The sequence below is a fragment of the Sceloporus occidentalis genome, unplaced genomic scaffold, assembly GCF_023333645.1.
Source record: "Sceloporus occidentalis isolate IW3139 unplaced genomic scaffold, rSceOcc1.0.p SCAF_10, whole genome shotgun sequence".
Classification (NCBI taxonomy): Eukaryota; Metazoa; Chordata; class Lepidosauria; order Squamata; family Phrynosomatidae; genus Sceloporus; species Sceloporus occidentalis.
The window spans coordinates 8,615,350-8,628,191 of record NW_028316990.1 but is presented as its reverse complement, the minus strand read 5'-3'; the positions used below and the strand labels follow the sequence as shown (position 1 = coordinate 8,628,191).

The 12,842-nt window shown below is 46.0% G+C and overlaps 1 protein-coding gene across 2 annotated transcripts in view; it reads right to left on the bottom strand.

Annotated features, from left to right (window-relative positions):
• Window positions 1–12,842, bottom strand: part of ZFPM1 (zinc finger protein, FOG family member 1) — a 107,590-nt gene that overhangs the window by 13,064 nt on the left and 81,684 nt on the right. For both annotated transcript variants that reach the window (XM_089540136.1, XM_089540135.1), the window contains exon 4: window positions 6,320–6,453. In XM_089540136.1, coding sequence (XP_089396262.1) covers window positions 6,320–6,453 — 134 coding nt within the window. The remainder of the gene's footprint in view (window positions 1–6,319; window positions 6,454–12,842) is intronic.

Below are 12,842 nucleotides of genomic sequence, written 5' to 3'. Positions count from 1 at the left end.
TGAAATCTAATTATTCGTCCCAATATTTCTAAACCCTCCAACTCAGACTGACAGTCTTGGTCGGTTTAGGGCTTATCACTCCAAGGAGCAGAGTGCTCACAGCTTGATAAAAACACACACGAACACAGACACACGCACGCATGCACACTCTTCTCTATCACACACATACACGCACCTACTTCTGCTGATGGTGCGAGAAAAAGCAGCATTCCAAATTCCAGTGTGCACGGGACTGGCTCTGTATGCGCTCGTGTGTGTAGCGTGCCACTGAAAGCGTGTCCACGTGGGTGGCTTTTTCTTTTGGAGGAGGGATGCATCGCTCGGATCGGCTGATTCAGCACTTCTATTTGTGGCCACCCACCCACACTAAGGCCAGCCTGGTTGCTGAGCCTTGCTGGAACCCAGACTTTGCGGGATGCAACTCTGGATGACCGGATGCACAGAACACCTGGTCCAGTTGTGGGTCTCTTCCTCGACACATCCAACCTCCCCTATTTTAGTCAGAGGTGCACTTATTTCCACCAGCCCCACCACCTTTCCCAAGTTCTTCTCTCTGTCTACAGGATTGCAACTTGGCTGTCTTTTCAGGCTGGCTGGATGCACAGAATGCCATGTCCAACTGGGAGTCTCTCCCCATAACTTCCCCATGTACAGGTTTGCTAAACAGAGAGGTTCAGTCCTTTCCACTATCTGAGAACCCCCTTGGCCTTTTCCATGCTCTTCCCTCTGCCTGCAGGGTTGCAACTCAGCAGTCTTTGCATGTTGACCGGATGCCCCAGAGCACCTGTCCAGTTGCAGCTCTGGATGACCAGATGCACCAGACACTTAGTGTCTCCCTCGACACACCCAACCTCCGCTGTTATAAACAGAAGTGTAGTTCTTTCCACCCTCTGCCTCTCCCAAGCTCTTCTCTCTGCCTGCAGGGTTGCAACTTAGCTGTTTTTTGCAGGCTGACCAGATGCACACAACACCCTTGTCCAATTGGGGGTCTCTGCCCCCAACTTCCCCATCCACAATTTGCTAAACAGATAGGTTCAGTCCTTTCCACTATCTGAGAACTCCCTTGGCCTTTCCTATGCTCTTCCCTCTGCCTGCAGGGTTGCAACCCTAACCAGTCTTTGCAGACTGACCAGATACAAAAGAGTACCCTATCCACTTGGGGGTCTCTCCCCATAATTTCCCCATCTACCAGTTTGCTAAACAGAGAAGTTCAGTCTTTTTCACCATCTGAGAACCTCTGCCCGCAGAGTTGCAACCCAGCAGTCTTTGCAGGCTGACTGGATGCAAAAGAATACCCTGTCCAAATGGGGGTCTCTCCCTATAACTTCCCCATCTAGCAGTTTGCTAAATACAGAGGTTCAGTCCTTTCCACCCATCTCAGCCTTTGCCAAACACTTCTTTCTATCTGCAGGGTTGCAGCTCTGCTATCTTTGCAGGATGACTAGATGTACAGAATCTCCTATCCAGTTTTGGGTCTCTCCCCATACCCTCCCCAGCCACCAGTTTGCAAAACAGAGAAGTTCAGTCCTTTCCATTTGCTGAGATGCCCTCTCCCAGTTTCTGATAACCAAGCTCTTCCCTCTGCTTTTATATCCCTTCTCAAGGATTTAAATGCTAGACACTTCAAAAATAAATAAACAAACAAACAATCATCTCCTATCACCTCGTATCATCAACATTTGGTGCAATTAAAGCTGAAACAAAGGCGCCCCGGATCAGTTATGCAAAAATGTCAGCTGTTTTAATTTACTCTGCTTCTGTGCCCAGAGAGAGAAATCGAGGATGTAGGCAATGGCATCGAAAACTTGGGCTGGAATCCTGTGGGTGTTTTACCAACAGGTGAGGTTCAATGAAACCCACTGGGCAACTATAGGCAAGTCACACTCTCTCAGCCCCAGAACCTCCTCTGATAAAATCTCAGGAAGCATGGCAATTAAAGTGGTGTCAGACTGGAATATTTTTACAGTGCAGGTGCAGCCTTGTACAGGTTCAAAAGGTCCCTAAGTTCAATGGGCCCAGTTCTTATTTACAGTGACTTAGCATTAATTAAACTGCATCAATTCTGCAGTGCAGCTGCAACCCAAGCTTCCCCCCTCCGACATCAATTAAAAAGTGACTTCAGGAGACCGCTTTGCCAGTCTGCACATCCTTTCCAGCCTGGTTTGCAAACGGAGCCCCCCTCTGCATGCAAACCTTTTCCTCTGTGGTGTCTGGGAGTATAAAAAGGTTGCGACAGATGCACACTGGCACATGGTGTGTGGCTCCTTTCAGGCATGGCTCCTTTCACAACCTTTCCCATGCCAGCCCCCTTGCATCACCAAAATGGGACCAGGCTGGAGAAGGGAGGCAGAGAAACTCTCCTTGTTCTCCCCTTGAACAAAGAGGTCAGTGTCTTGTATCTGCCGAGGCCCCGATAACCATCGGAAACTGGATCCGAGAGACATCCGCTTGGGACGCTGGATCTGGGGCAGTCCAGACCCCTCGCCAAACAAGGCAGAGGAGAACCGTCCAGCCAGTTAATCATTAAAACTTTGGGAGGAACTGAGCAGTCCTGAAAGGAAGACGGCATGTGGGGCAGGAGAGGAAGGTGGGGGGGGGGGAAGGCTTCCTTGGGGCAAAGAGAGGAGATAGATACTGTATTTGTCCAGACCGTTGTCTGGAAATGGTGCTTTTTTTGGAGGGCAATCCTCAAAAATGGAAGGAATCCTGTTGGTGCCACAGGCCTGCATGCGTTGCTTTACAGAAATGCTTGGACACTTTAGTCTGTGGTTCAAGTGTTGGACTACGACTCTGGAGATCAGGAGTTCAGAGGGGTTTATTTTTATGTCTTATGTTATATTACAGTTATTATATGTTTTATTCTAAGTAAGCCACGTCGATTCTTTGGGAGAGGTGTGGTATTATTATTATTATTAGGGTTCGATTCCCCGCTTGGCTATGCAACCCACTGGGTGACACACTCTCAGCCTCAGGAGAAGGCAATGGCAAACCTCCTCTGAACAAATCTTGCCAGGAAAACCCCAGGATCTGTTCACCTTAGGGTCGCCATAACTTTGTTCTTCTTACCCTCTCTATGGCTTTATCCTTTATCCCTGCCTTCTGAACAAGAAAGCTGCTTTCTGCACTGGGACCAGGCAATCTTGGCATCTTTGGGCAAGAAAGAGGGAAAGAGAAGTAAGAGGGAATAGAAAAGAAAGGAAAGGAGAAGGAAGGAAGGAGAGAAAGAGAAAGAAAGAAAGAAAGAAAGAAAGAAAGAAAGAAAGAAAGATAGATGTGGGGAGGCAGGCGGGAGAGGCAGGGCTGGGAATCATCAACACAGCTTGATAAGGGAAGCTGCTGAAATGGGAGCAAAAATATTTAGACAATAAATGAAGTATCAGAAAAAAGCAGCAGGCATATCTTTAAGAAATCAATCATCCTGCACCGGTTGTCTGGACATACGGCGCCACAGGAGAGATAGCCGCCAAGCTGGCAAGATAAGGGTTAATCAAGGATTTAATTCGGCAAAAAGATAAAAACGGCGAGGGAGTTGAGGGACAGAGAGAGAGAGAGAGAAAGAGAAAAAGAAGGGAGAGGAGAAGCCAAGACTGTGCGTCCCAGTATTCATCACCGGGGAGAGTTGGATGGCTTCCTGAGAGACCCACCACCTCCCTTTTCTTTTTCTCCCTTTTTAAAGGGGAAACTAGATCTTCCCCAGGCCAAAGGGCTTTGGACAGCAACTTTGGTTGGGGGACATAGAGGGTACTTTGGGGAAAACACATGTTTGGGGGTTCAAACGGTGGGGAGACAGTCCATATGGGGACGAAAGGGCCCTAAATCTATATACAGCCAGAAGTGGGATCCCACAAAAGTCCCTAAACACATTGCTTTATCCTATCTTCTTTTTTATTTTGGGGGACCGAAAAAGGATGGATCATCTAAAGTGCCTGATTTCGTTTGCGGGTGCAGATCTGAGCTTTTTTGGGGAGAGTTGTTTTCTTCCCTCCCTTATAAATATATGTATTCCAGGGTGTTTCAGAACTCTCTGCACTTAGTGATAAATCGTATCCCCAGCATTTTTCTCCCCAAGCCTGTTGTTGTACACATTGCTATATTATTCTTATCACTTTGTGGGATTTTGTTTTTGGAGAGGGAGAGATTTTGCAATATTTTTATTGGAATCAGACAAGAACGTGGTGCACAAAAAGAGATATCCTACGCGAACACACCCCACGACCCCGGAGTCCTCTGTCTATGGAACAAGATCTTGATTTCAAATTCCTTGGACTCTTCTGCCAAGAAATGAAGAACCAGAGGAAGAGAGGAATGGAAAGGAGACCGGAAGACAGGAGAGAAAATTTGGGGGACATGGGGGGGGGGGGGGAATATTAAAAAGCAAGGAACAAGACAAGAAGACTGAGAGAAGAACAGAGAAGAACTAGAGAGGAACAATAAAGCTCTATGAAGGACCGATGGAGATGTCTTCTACTGCAAGAGTAGGGAACCTCTTCCAACTTGAGGACTGCCTTCAATTTTGGAGAAGTTTCCACGAACAAAAGGGATTGAGCTCCAAAATACCAGCATATTTTAGCTTCAAGCTTCCTCCTTCCAGAATTTAAAACATTAGAAGAGGCATTTCAACACTTTAGAACGGGGGGTAAAACAATCCCAAATCTGGGAAACGCTTCCAAATGATGGTGTCAATGGGAAGGGTACCTTCTGGGAGAAGTCCATAAAAACCAAACTAAGACCCCAGGAGGGTCAGATTTGGTTTTTGGAAGGTTTGCTTGAAATTATTATTATTATATTTTGAATATTTTCAAGTTGTGGATGCTTGAATCCAAGGGTGTAAAATCCATGGATATGGAAGGCCGACTCTATATTTGACGTTCTGTCAATCTAAGTAGCCTGTTGATGTGATGAAATGCCTTGTGCTAATATTTCACTACAGGAAATTTGTTATTACTAATTAAGACCTATTTTCCGTTTATGAAGGAGTTGAAGTAAGAGAGTAGAAAAATAGAGGTGTTGGAGTCGAAGGTTCAGTGCACCGACTCTACAGCCTGACCATTGTATTTCCAGTCTTAGCATGTACTGTGCGCATGTACATCCTTTTATTTTTCAGACTTCACCTAAATCCCATTTATTACTTGGATGCTCAGCCACACAGAGAGCCTCTCTTTTCTCCTAAATCCTGTATCATTTGGCTTCACCTGCGTCTTGGTCACCTTGCAGCCTACATGGACTCGCAATTGTCAGCTGTGGGTTAAATGGTGCAGGTCCTACGGAGTGACAGCGGAGGAGCTAGAAATTAAGGCCAGCAGGTATGTCATTCCAGCTGGGATTTCAAAATTAGGCATCCCAGGTCTGTATAGAAAGGGGCTTTCAAGAAACCGGCGCTGATGGGATGCAGCCTTGCCGTGAGCTGCGCTAATGAGATTAGCTGTGCAGGAGATGCCGTCACCTGCGGATGGCTACTTTGTATGGTGCTGTTAGCCATGGAGCTTGGAAACGTTATCCTATTTGTGGATGGCAACTCCCAGAACCCCACCCCCCCAGCCAAAGGATCCACAAGAAAGATGCTCTCTGTCTATATTAGCCAGTTGTTCTCTGGTGAGGACCCTTACCATAGAATCATAAAATTGGAAGAGACCCTAAGGGCCATCCAGTCCAACCCCTGCCATGGAGGAACCCACAATCGAAGTACCCCTGACAGTTGGCCATCCAGCCTCTGTTTAAAGACCTCCAAAGAAGGAAACTTCACCACACTACAAGGGGAAAAGATATCCTCCCAATCACCTTTACAACATGCAGGCATCTGACTAACATCACCAACTGGTTTTTTTCCTCCTTCTGTTTGGTTTGCTACATCTTGCCTGATGAAGAAAAGCCCGGGGAGCTTTGAAAGCTTGCAACAAATATATTTGTACATTTTGGTTGGCCAAGAAAGGCATCACCGATGGATTTTTGTTTGTATTTGTGAAATGGCCAACAAAGCTACCCCTGAATGTTTTCCAAGGGAGTATCTTCCACAGTTGAACAACCCTTACTGCCAGGAAGTTCCTCCCAATATTTAGGTGGAATCTCTTTTCCTGCAGCTTGCATCCATTACTCTGCGTTCTAGTCTCTGGAGCAGCAGAAAACAAGCTTGTTCCATCCCCAATATGACATCCCTTCAAATATTTAAACAGGGCTATCATATCACCTCTTAACCTTCTCTTCTCCAGGCTAAACATACCCAGTTCTCCAAGCCTCTTTTCATAGGGCTTTATGGTTTCCAGACCCTTCATTATTTTGGTCGCCCTCCTCTAGACATGCTCCAGGTTTTCAGCGTCCTTACCGGTTCGTTGTGTCCTGGAGATGTAGGGTCGCTCTGGATATTCCCCCGGTACGGACCCCAGGACAATCCTGCTGGAATGTTCTGTTGGGCTCGCAACTTGCTCTGCCCTTCAGAGGTTGACAGCTCCAGTTCAGCTTTTAAGAAAGAAAGAAAGAAAGAAAGAAAGAAAGAGGAAGACAGAGAGATTTTAATTAATTAATTACCTTTCTCCCAGCATCAGACCTAAGGTGGCTTACATCATATGAAAACTAAATACAGTGGTCCCATGGATACCAAAACCTGTGGATGCTCAAGTCCCATTAAATACTATGGCATGGTAAAATGGCACCCCTTATATAAAATGGCAAAATCAAGGTTTGCTTTTTAGACTTTATATATTTTTAAAAATATATATTTTCAAGCTGTGGATGGTTGAATCAGTGGATAAAGAATCCATGGATATCAAGGGCCCAACTGCACAGAACCCCCCCCCCCCCCCGAAACACACCAAAATATGTGAAAATACCTCCACAAACACCCCAAAACCTTAAATAAATAAAAAATTAATAAAACTTTTATTTTTATCCCGCTTTTCTGTAATGAAACAATCAAAGCGGCTAACAACAAGTTAAAACATCCACATACAATATTACATCACAACATTAAACACTTCCTTCTGCAGTCCCTCTCAAAATGGAGACTGGAAGCGATGTGACATGATGTCCTGTCGCCATTTTGAGAGGACTTGCAGAGGGAAATGCAGGTATTTAGGCTTGATATGGGGGCTGGAGCTCATATTGTGCAGCAGATCTCCATAAGTGTTTTTCCAGAGGAGTGGGAGATCTTCTCTAAAGCTACCTAGATAAGATGAGGATTGAAAATGGGACCTACTAAGTACAATGCAGAGGATCTCCTTCTAAGCCATGGCCTTTCCCCTCCTACAAATATGCCTACTTCTTCTTCTAATACATACATTTTCTGAGAATTACCCACATATCTGTCACTCTGCCTGAAGACTTTTGGTATAACAATGGGACACTCTGCATCCTATGACACCAAAGGTGATGATCCCATCAGAGATGCTGTCTCTGCTGTCATAATCCCCGCCGTTATGACTCTATTATGGCATCTTTGTGGGCATCTCTGTGGCCTGCAAAGAGTAAAGTCAAGATCCTACAATGCAATTGTGTAGCAGAGATTTAAACCACACAATCACAATGTAGGATCTCTGCGGGCTGCAGAGATGCCCACAACCAGCATAGCATGAATCCCTACACATTAGTTGCCCACTGATTGTCTTGCACAAGCCACATGGTTGAACGGCAATGCAGCGCAACCAAAGACATGCCCAAATGTTCAACTGAACGCAACCCAATGTGTGTGTACATCCTCACACAAGGTGCAACCATTCAAATTGGCAAGACATGCACAACTCTACTTCTGCCACCTTGAACTGAATGCAGATATTCTGGCACTGAACAAAAATGTCCAACTGCTTCCACTGGAGAATTTAGGCAAGTCTAAGACACTAGCAGGATTCCAGTTTAACATATCCTCCCAATTTATCCTCTGCCATCCCACTTTCCCAGATGCTTTTAAGATGTCCCAGTTTCTCTCTCTTCCTCAGACATTCCCCCTTTGTCCTCAGCTTACTTCTCTTGCTGCAAACCGAGTCCAAAGTAAAAAGTCATTTTATATTAATTGCAGTAAACTAACTCATCCCCTCCGTCTGTTCTATGTTGGTAGAGACAATCCCGATTAATCTTCTGCCATCTCACTTTTTCAGATGCTTTGAATATACCCATTTTGGGGGGCTGCAAGCCCCAGCAGTTTCTCCTGCTTCTCCTCCCTCCCAAATGGGGGTTCTGGTAGTCCAAAATCAAGTGGCCTTTCGCACTGTTTGACAAGGCTCAGCTTTGGACCTGGAACCCATCATCATCATCATCATCATCATCATCATCATCATCATCATCATCATCATCCTCATCCTCATCATCATCATTTTTTCCTCCTTTCTGGCTAGGGCAGCAAGCAAAGAGTGCAGATGGTCTCCTCTCTCCCCTCCGCCACCTTGATAAGGCCTAGCCTTCTGGAACCTTTTCCTCCCCTGTCCACCTTTGCGGTGCGTTTGATGTGCGTCGGTGGAACGGCGCAATCTGATTTCAAGGCCTCTGTTCCCATGCAGGAAGTCAGAGCTGGATCCAAGCCAGCCTCCCCTCTGTGCCTCCCTCCATCTCTCCCCAGGAGCACACCTCTTCTGGAGGGCTTTGCCAACGGGAGCCCCTTTCTCTGCTTTCAGATGTGCAAACAAGGGGGGCACCGATAGTCTCCTTCTTAACATCTATCTGTCGGAGTATTGCTTAGCTGCCATCTTATCTGCCTGTTGAAAGATGAAGGTGCAGCTAAAACATTTTAGGCCGGTCCCGATTTACATGTTATCTTGCCCATTAAACTGAGAGGCTTATCGGACCATCAAAGTCATTACAGTTCTCAAAGCCGAGGGTCCTAATGAAGCCAAATGGAGACTCCCTTTTTCAGGGAGGAATGCCAAGGAACAGGAATCTCTCCCCTCCCTCCTGCCCCGTTGTCCATTTCTTTTCCTCTTCCTTCTCCTTTGATGGTTGCAAGCGGTCGCCAAAGAGAGGCCACCGTGGGATGAAGTAAATGTCCACCAAGGTGTTGTTGAGAATTAATTTAGGCCAGTAGTTCCCAGATGTTTTGGACTTCATCTCCCAGAATTCCTGATTGTTGGCCAAGCTGGCTAGGACTTCTGGGAGTCAAAGTCCAAAAACAGGGGGAGGACCGAAGTTTGGGAACCTCTGATTTAGACCATGCCTTCCAACATTTCACAGACGAACATGGAACACATGTGGCCATGCAACATGAGAATGCGGTCAAGAAGGAAGGTGTCATTAATGAGGAAGAACACACAGGCTAGGAGAGGCTGCAGCAGTTTGCTTTTGCCTGAGTCTACTGGGAAGTGCAAAATTCTTCCCTCTCCTCTGAGTTCATTGAGTGCAAACTATTTCTACCCTGTGAACTCACATTTGTAGCAATTGAATTAAGCTGAGAACAAAGGGAGAAGGTAGGACCCAGAAGGAGCTGCTGGGGAGCAGATGGATGGCAGAGGCACCATGGTTGGTGGACGGGGAAGCCAGGATGTGTGTGTGTCTTAGGATGGATGGAAGTGACCGCCCCACTAGGTGCTCATCCCCATCTAAGGTGTCACCAAGTCTGGTCAGTACTCCCTGCACCCCCCTATTGACACCCCTGGCTCCTATTTTGTCCCATCCAGTCCTGAAGGTGAGAAAGGGCAGCATGTGATGAGTAGCTTCCTGAATGTCCACAATCCTTCTCCCGGTGATGGACGCGAAGGGCAGGGACAGCAGAAAGAGACAGAGAAAGAGACAAAGAAAGAAAGAAAGAAAGAAAGAAAGAAAGAAAGAAAGAAAGAAAGAGTGGCCCCATACAGACTGCCAAAATAAAGCTGCTTTGGGACACTTTGGAGGTATGCTGTTCAAATGTTGCATGCGTCCTAAGAGGATGGCTAGTCTCTCATTGCAAAAGGCCTCAGGATTATTGGAAAGTGAATTCTTCTGCTCATAGAAGCTGCTGTTCCTTTTGCGCGATGCCTTCTTGGAACCTGTGTCTCAACTATCAAACTACTCTCCACATGCCTGTCTTTATTTTGTACAACCGAGGGCTGCATTTTGGAATTGACAACAAAGGTTTTAGAAAGCCAAGCTCACATAAGGATTGGCGTACTGAGTTCTCTATGGTGGGACACCTAAAAAAGCAAGCAGGCAGGCTAACAAATAAGCAAGCAGGTGGAAATATAATAATTCCAAAAACTGAGCATCTGCAACATTGCAATCCTAGCTTAGAGGCCCTTGTAATTCCACAAAGGACAAAGAGGAATCATTCAGACTGTGCTCAGTTTCATTGTTACTGAAAATTATGCTGCAGAAGGAACCCCAGGCATTTAGCAGATTTATATTTCCCTTTTCCCCCCTTTTCCATGGTGAGGGTTTCAAAAAGATCTGGGAAGATCTGATGGCCTGTATAGTATTTTGCAGCAGAGCTGGGTTAGATAGATTTTGCTGAGGTTTAGGTTTGATTTACAGCAGAAAGAGACCCCACACCTCCACTGCCAGCCCACCCACCCAAGTTAGGCTGCTTTACTCCATTTGGGATTAGCAAACATAAAATAGCACTGAGCCCTTGGGAGATCTGCCCAGAAAGGATGGGGGCTTTTGCAATGTCTTAAATCGTGAAGTCGAAGGCTTTCATGGCCGGCATCCATAGTTTTAATCACTCTTATTGCACTTCCCGCAAGTTGAATTCATCTGCAAAACTGGCTGGATAGGTTAAGATAAAAACTTCCAACTGATAAATGCCACTCTTCCATTTTGTGTCCCACATTAGCATTTGCAAAGGAGACATACCAGATAAAGGAAAACCCATATGTTTTAGATGGTGCCAAAGGGTTGTAGCAGCAATAAAAGCAGGTCTTGAAGTTTGAGTCCCTAGGCAAAGGTTTCATGGGTCCAAAACAGAGATGGAAAAGAGTTTGGTTGGATCCAATGGTCTTGATGAGACAATAATAATAATAATATGATTTATTTATATTTCTCACATCTCCCTACAGATCGAGGCGGGATTACAGCATAAAATAAAAATACATGATGGTATGACCTTGTTGTTATGTGGATTCAGGTCACCTCCAACTTATGGCAACCCTTTCCCTTTTTCTTTTAGTTTGGCACCACTTTAATGTCCATGGCTCAAAGTAATGGGATTCTGGGATTTGTAGTTTGTGGTGGCACCAGAGCTCTCTGACAGAGAAGGCTAAATATCTCACAAAACTACATATCCAGATTTCCACAGTATCGAGCCATGGCAACTAAAGCGGTGTCCAACTGCATTATTTCTCCAGTGCAGATGCAGCCCTAGTCTTTCTGCTGGGAACAAGTGCCATGGTTAGTCGGCCATGAAAACCCCTGGGTGACATTGGGCAAGTCACACTCTCTCAGGGGAAGCCAATGGCAAACCTCCTCTGAGCAAATCTTGCCAAGAAAACCCCAGGATAGGGTCTGCCTCGGGGTCGGCGTAAGACAGAAATGACTTCAAGGCACACGACGACAACAAAACACAGGGGAAGGGAGAGAATTTCAATGCAAGGTTTTCTTTTTTGGATATATTTACCCAGATCTGCCAATACCACAGTGGAGAAAAACAGACTGATTTCCTTATTCTTCATTTGGGAAGGAGGACGTGAAAATCCCCCGTACGTTTCTGACCATTCATCCCTACATAAATGCTTCCTGCCTTGGGGGGAACTTTTGGGGGAAAGCAGCCAACTTCGTGCTCAATAGCAAGTCTGGGCCAACTTGGCGAAAAGAAACTTCTTTTGTGCCCCAGTGCCACCTTTCCCCCTTGCCCATGCCCCCTTCGATCCCCCCGTCTCTTCCGCCTCCTCTTCCTCCCATTTCTTGCTGGCTAATCAGTTGCGTTTGGGTCAGGAGACCATGTCTCCAAGATAAGAGCCTTTGCCTGACACTTTCCATGTCAGAGCACTCCATCTTCTGTGTATCTATCCCCACCAGAGAAAACACGCAGCCACTGATAAAGAAGGCAAACCGTTCCAGACACAGGGGGACAAAAATAGGGCAAGCCAAGCAGAGCCACCCGCTTGCTCTTTCTCTCTCCTTCCGTCTGTCCCCCCTGGATTTTGCAAAAAGAGAGAAAACGGACAGGGCAGAGGGAAAGAACAGGAACTGCTCTCGGTCTTAAAAACAGCCAAGGTGGCGATCACTGGGAAGTTCCAGGAAAGGAACCATGGAAAACCTCAGCAGAGCAGACTGACACCAATACAGTGCTGCTCAAATACAGCAAGTCCTGTCCCAAGGAAAAGACAAGGAAAGCAAAATAGTCCATCCCAGGTGAATCAAGCCCCTTTGGATGCATGGGATGGTAGGAAGGAAAGCGTTTGCTCATTTCGTCCTTGCATGCAAGAGCAAACAAACTGCAGACGTTTGGGTTTTATGTGGACTTTTCAGGCTCTGTGGCCGTGTTCCAGAAGAGTTTATTCCTGATGTTTCACTGGCATCTGTGGCTGGCATCTTAGGAGAATATTCTCTGAGGATGCCGGCCACAGATGCTGGCAAAACGTCAGGAATAAACTCTTCCAGAAGGCAGCCACATGGCCCGAAAACCCACCAAAAACTATGGATGCCGGTCATAAAAGCCTTCGGCCTCACACTCTGGAAGTTTCTTCCTCGATGGGCACGATGGTGAAAATTTTGGTGCACTTTTTAAAAAGATGTTCACACATTTGTGAAAAATTCATTTGTGCAAAAAAGCCTCGACTTTTTTGGGGTGGGGAACTTGTCTTGCGGGCAAAAGCAACATCTTTGCAGGGAAAACACTGTGCTGTGCATAAATATATTGGTTAGGAGTTTGGTTATTGTTCTTGTTTTTTGTCAAAACACTTTTTTTGTAGCACTGTTCATCTTTCCTCTGTCTGATGTTTTTAAATGATTTC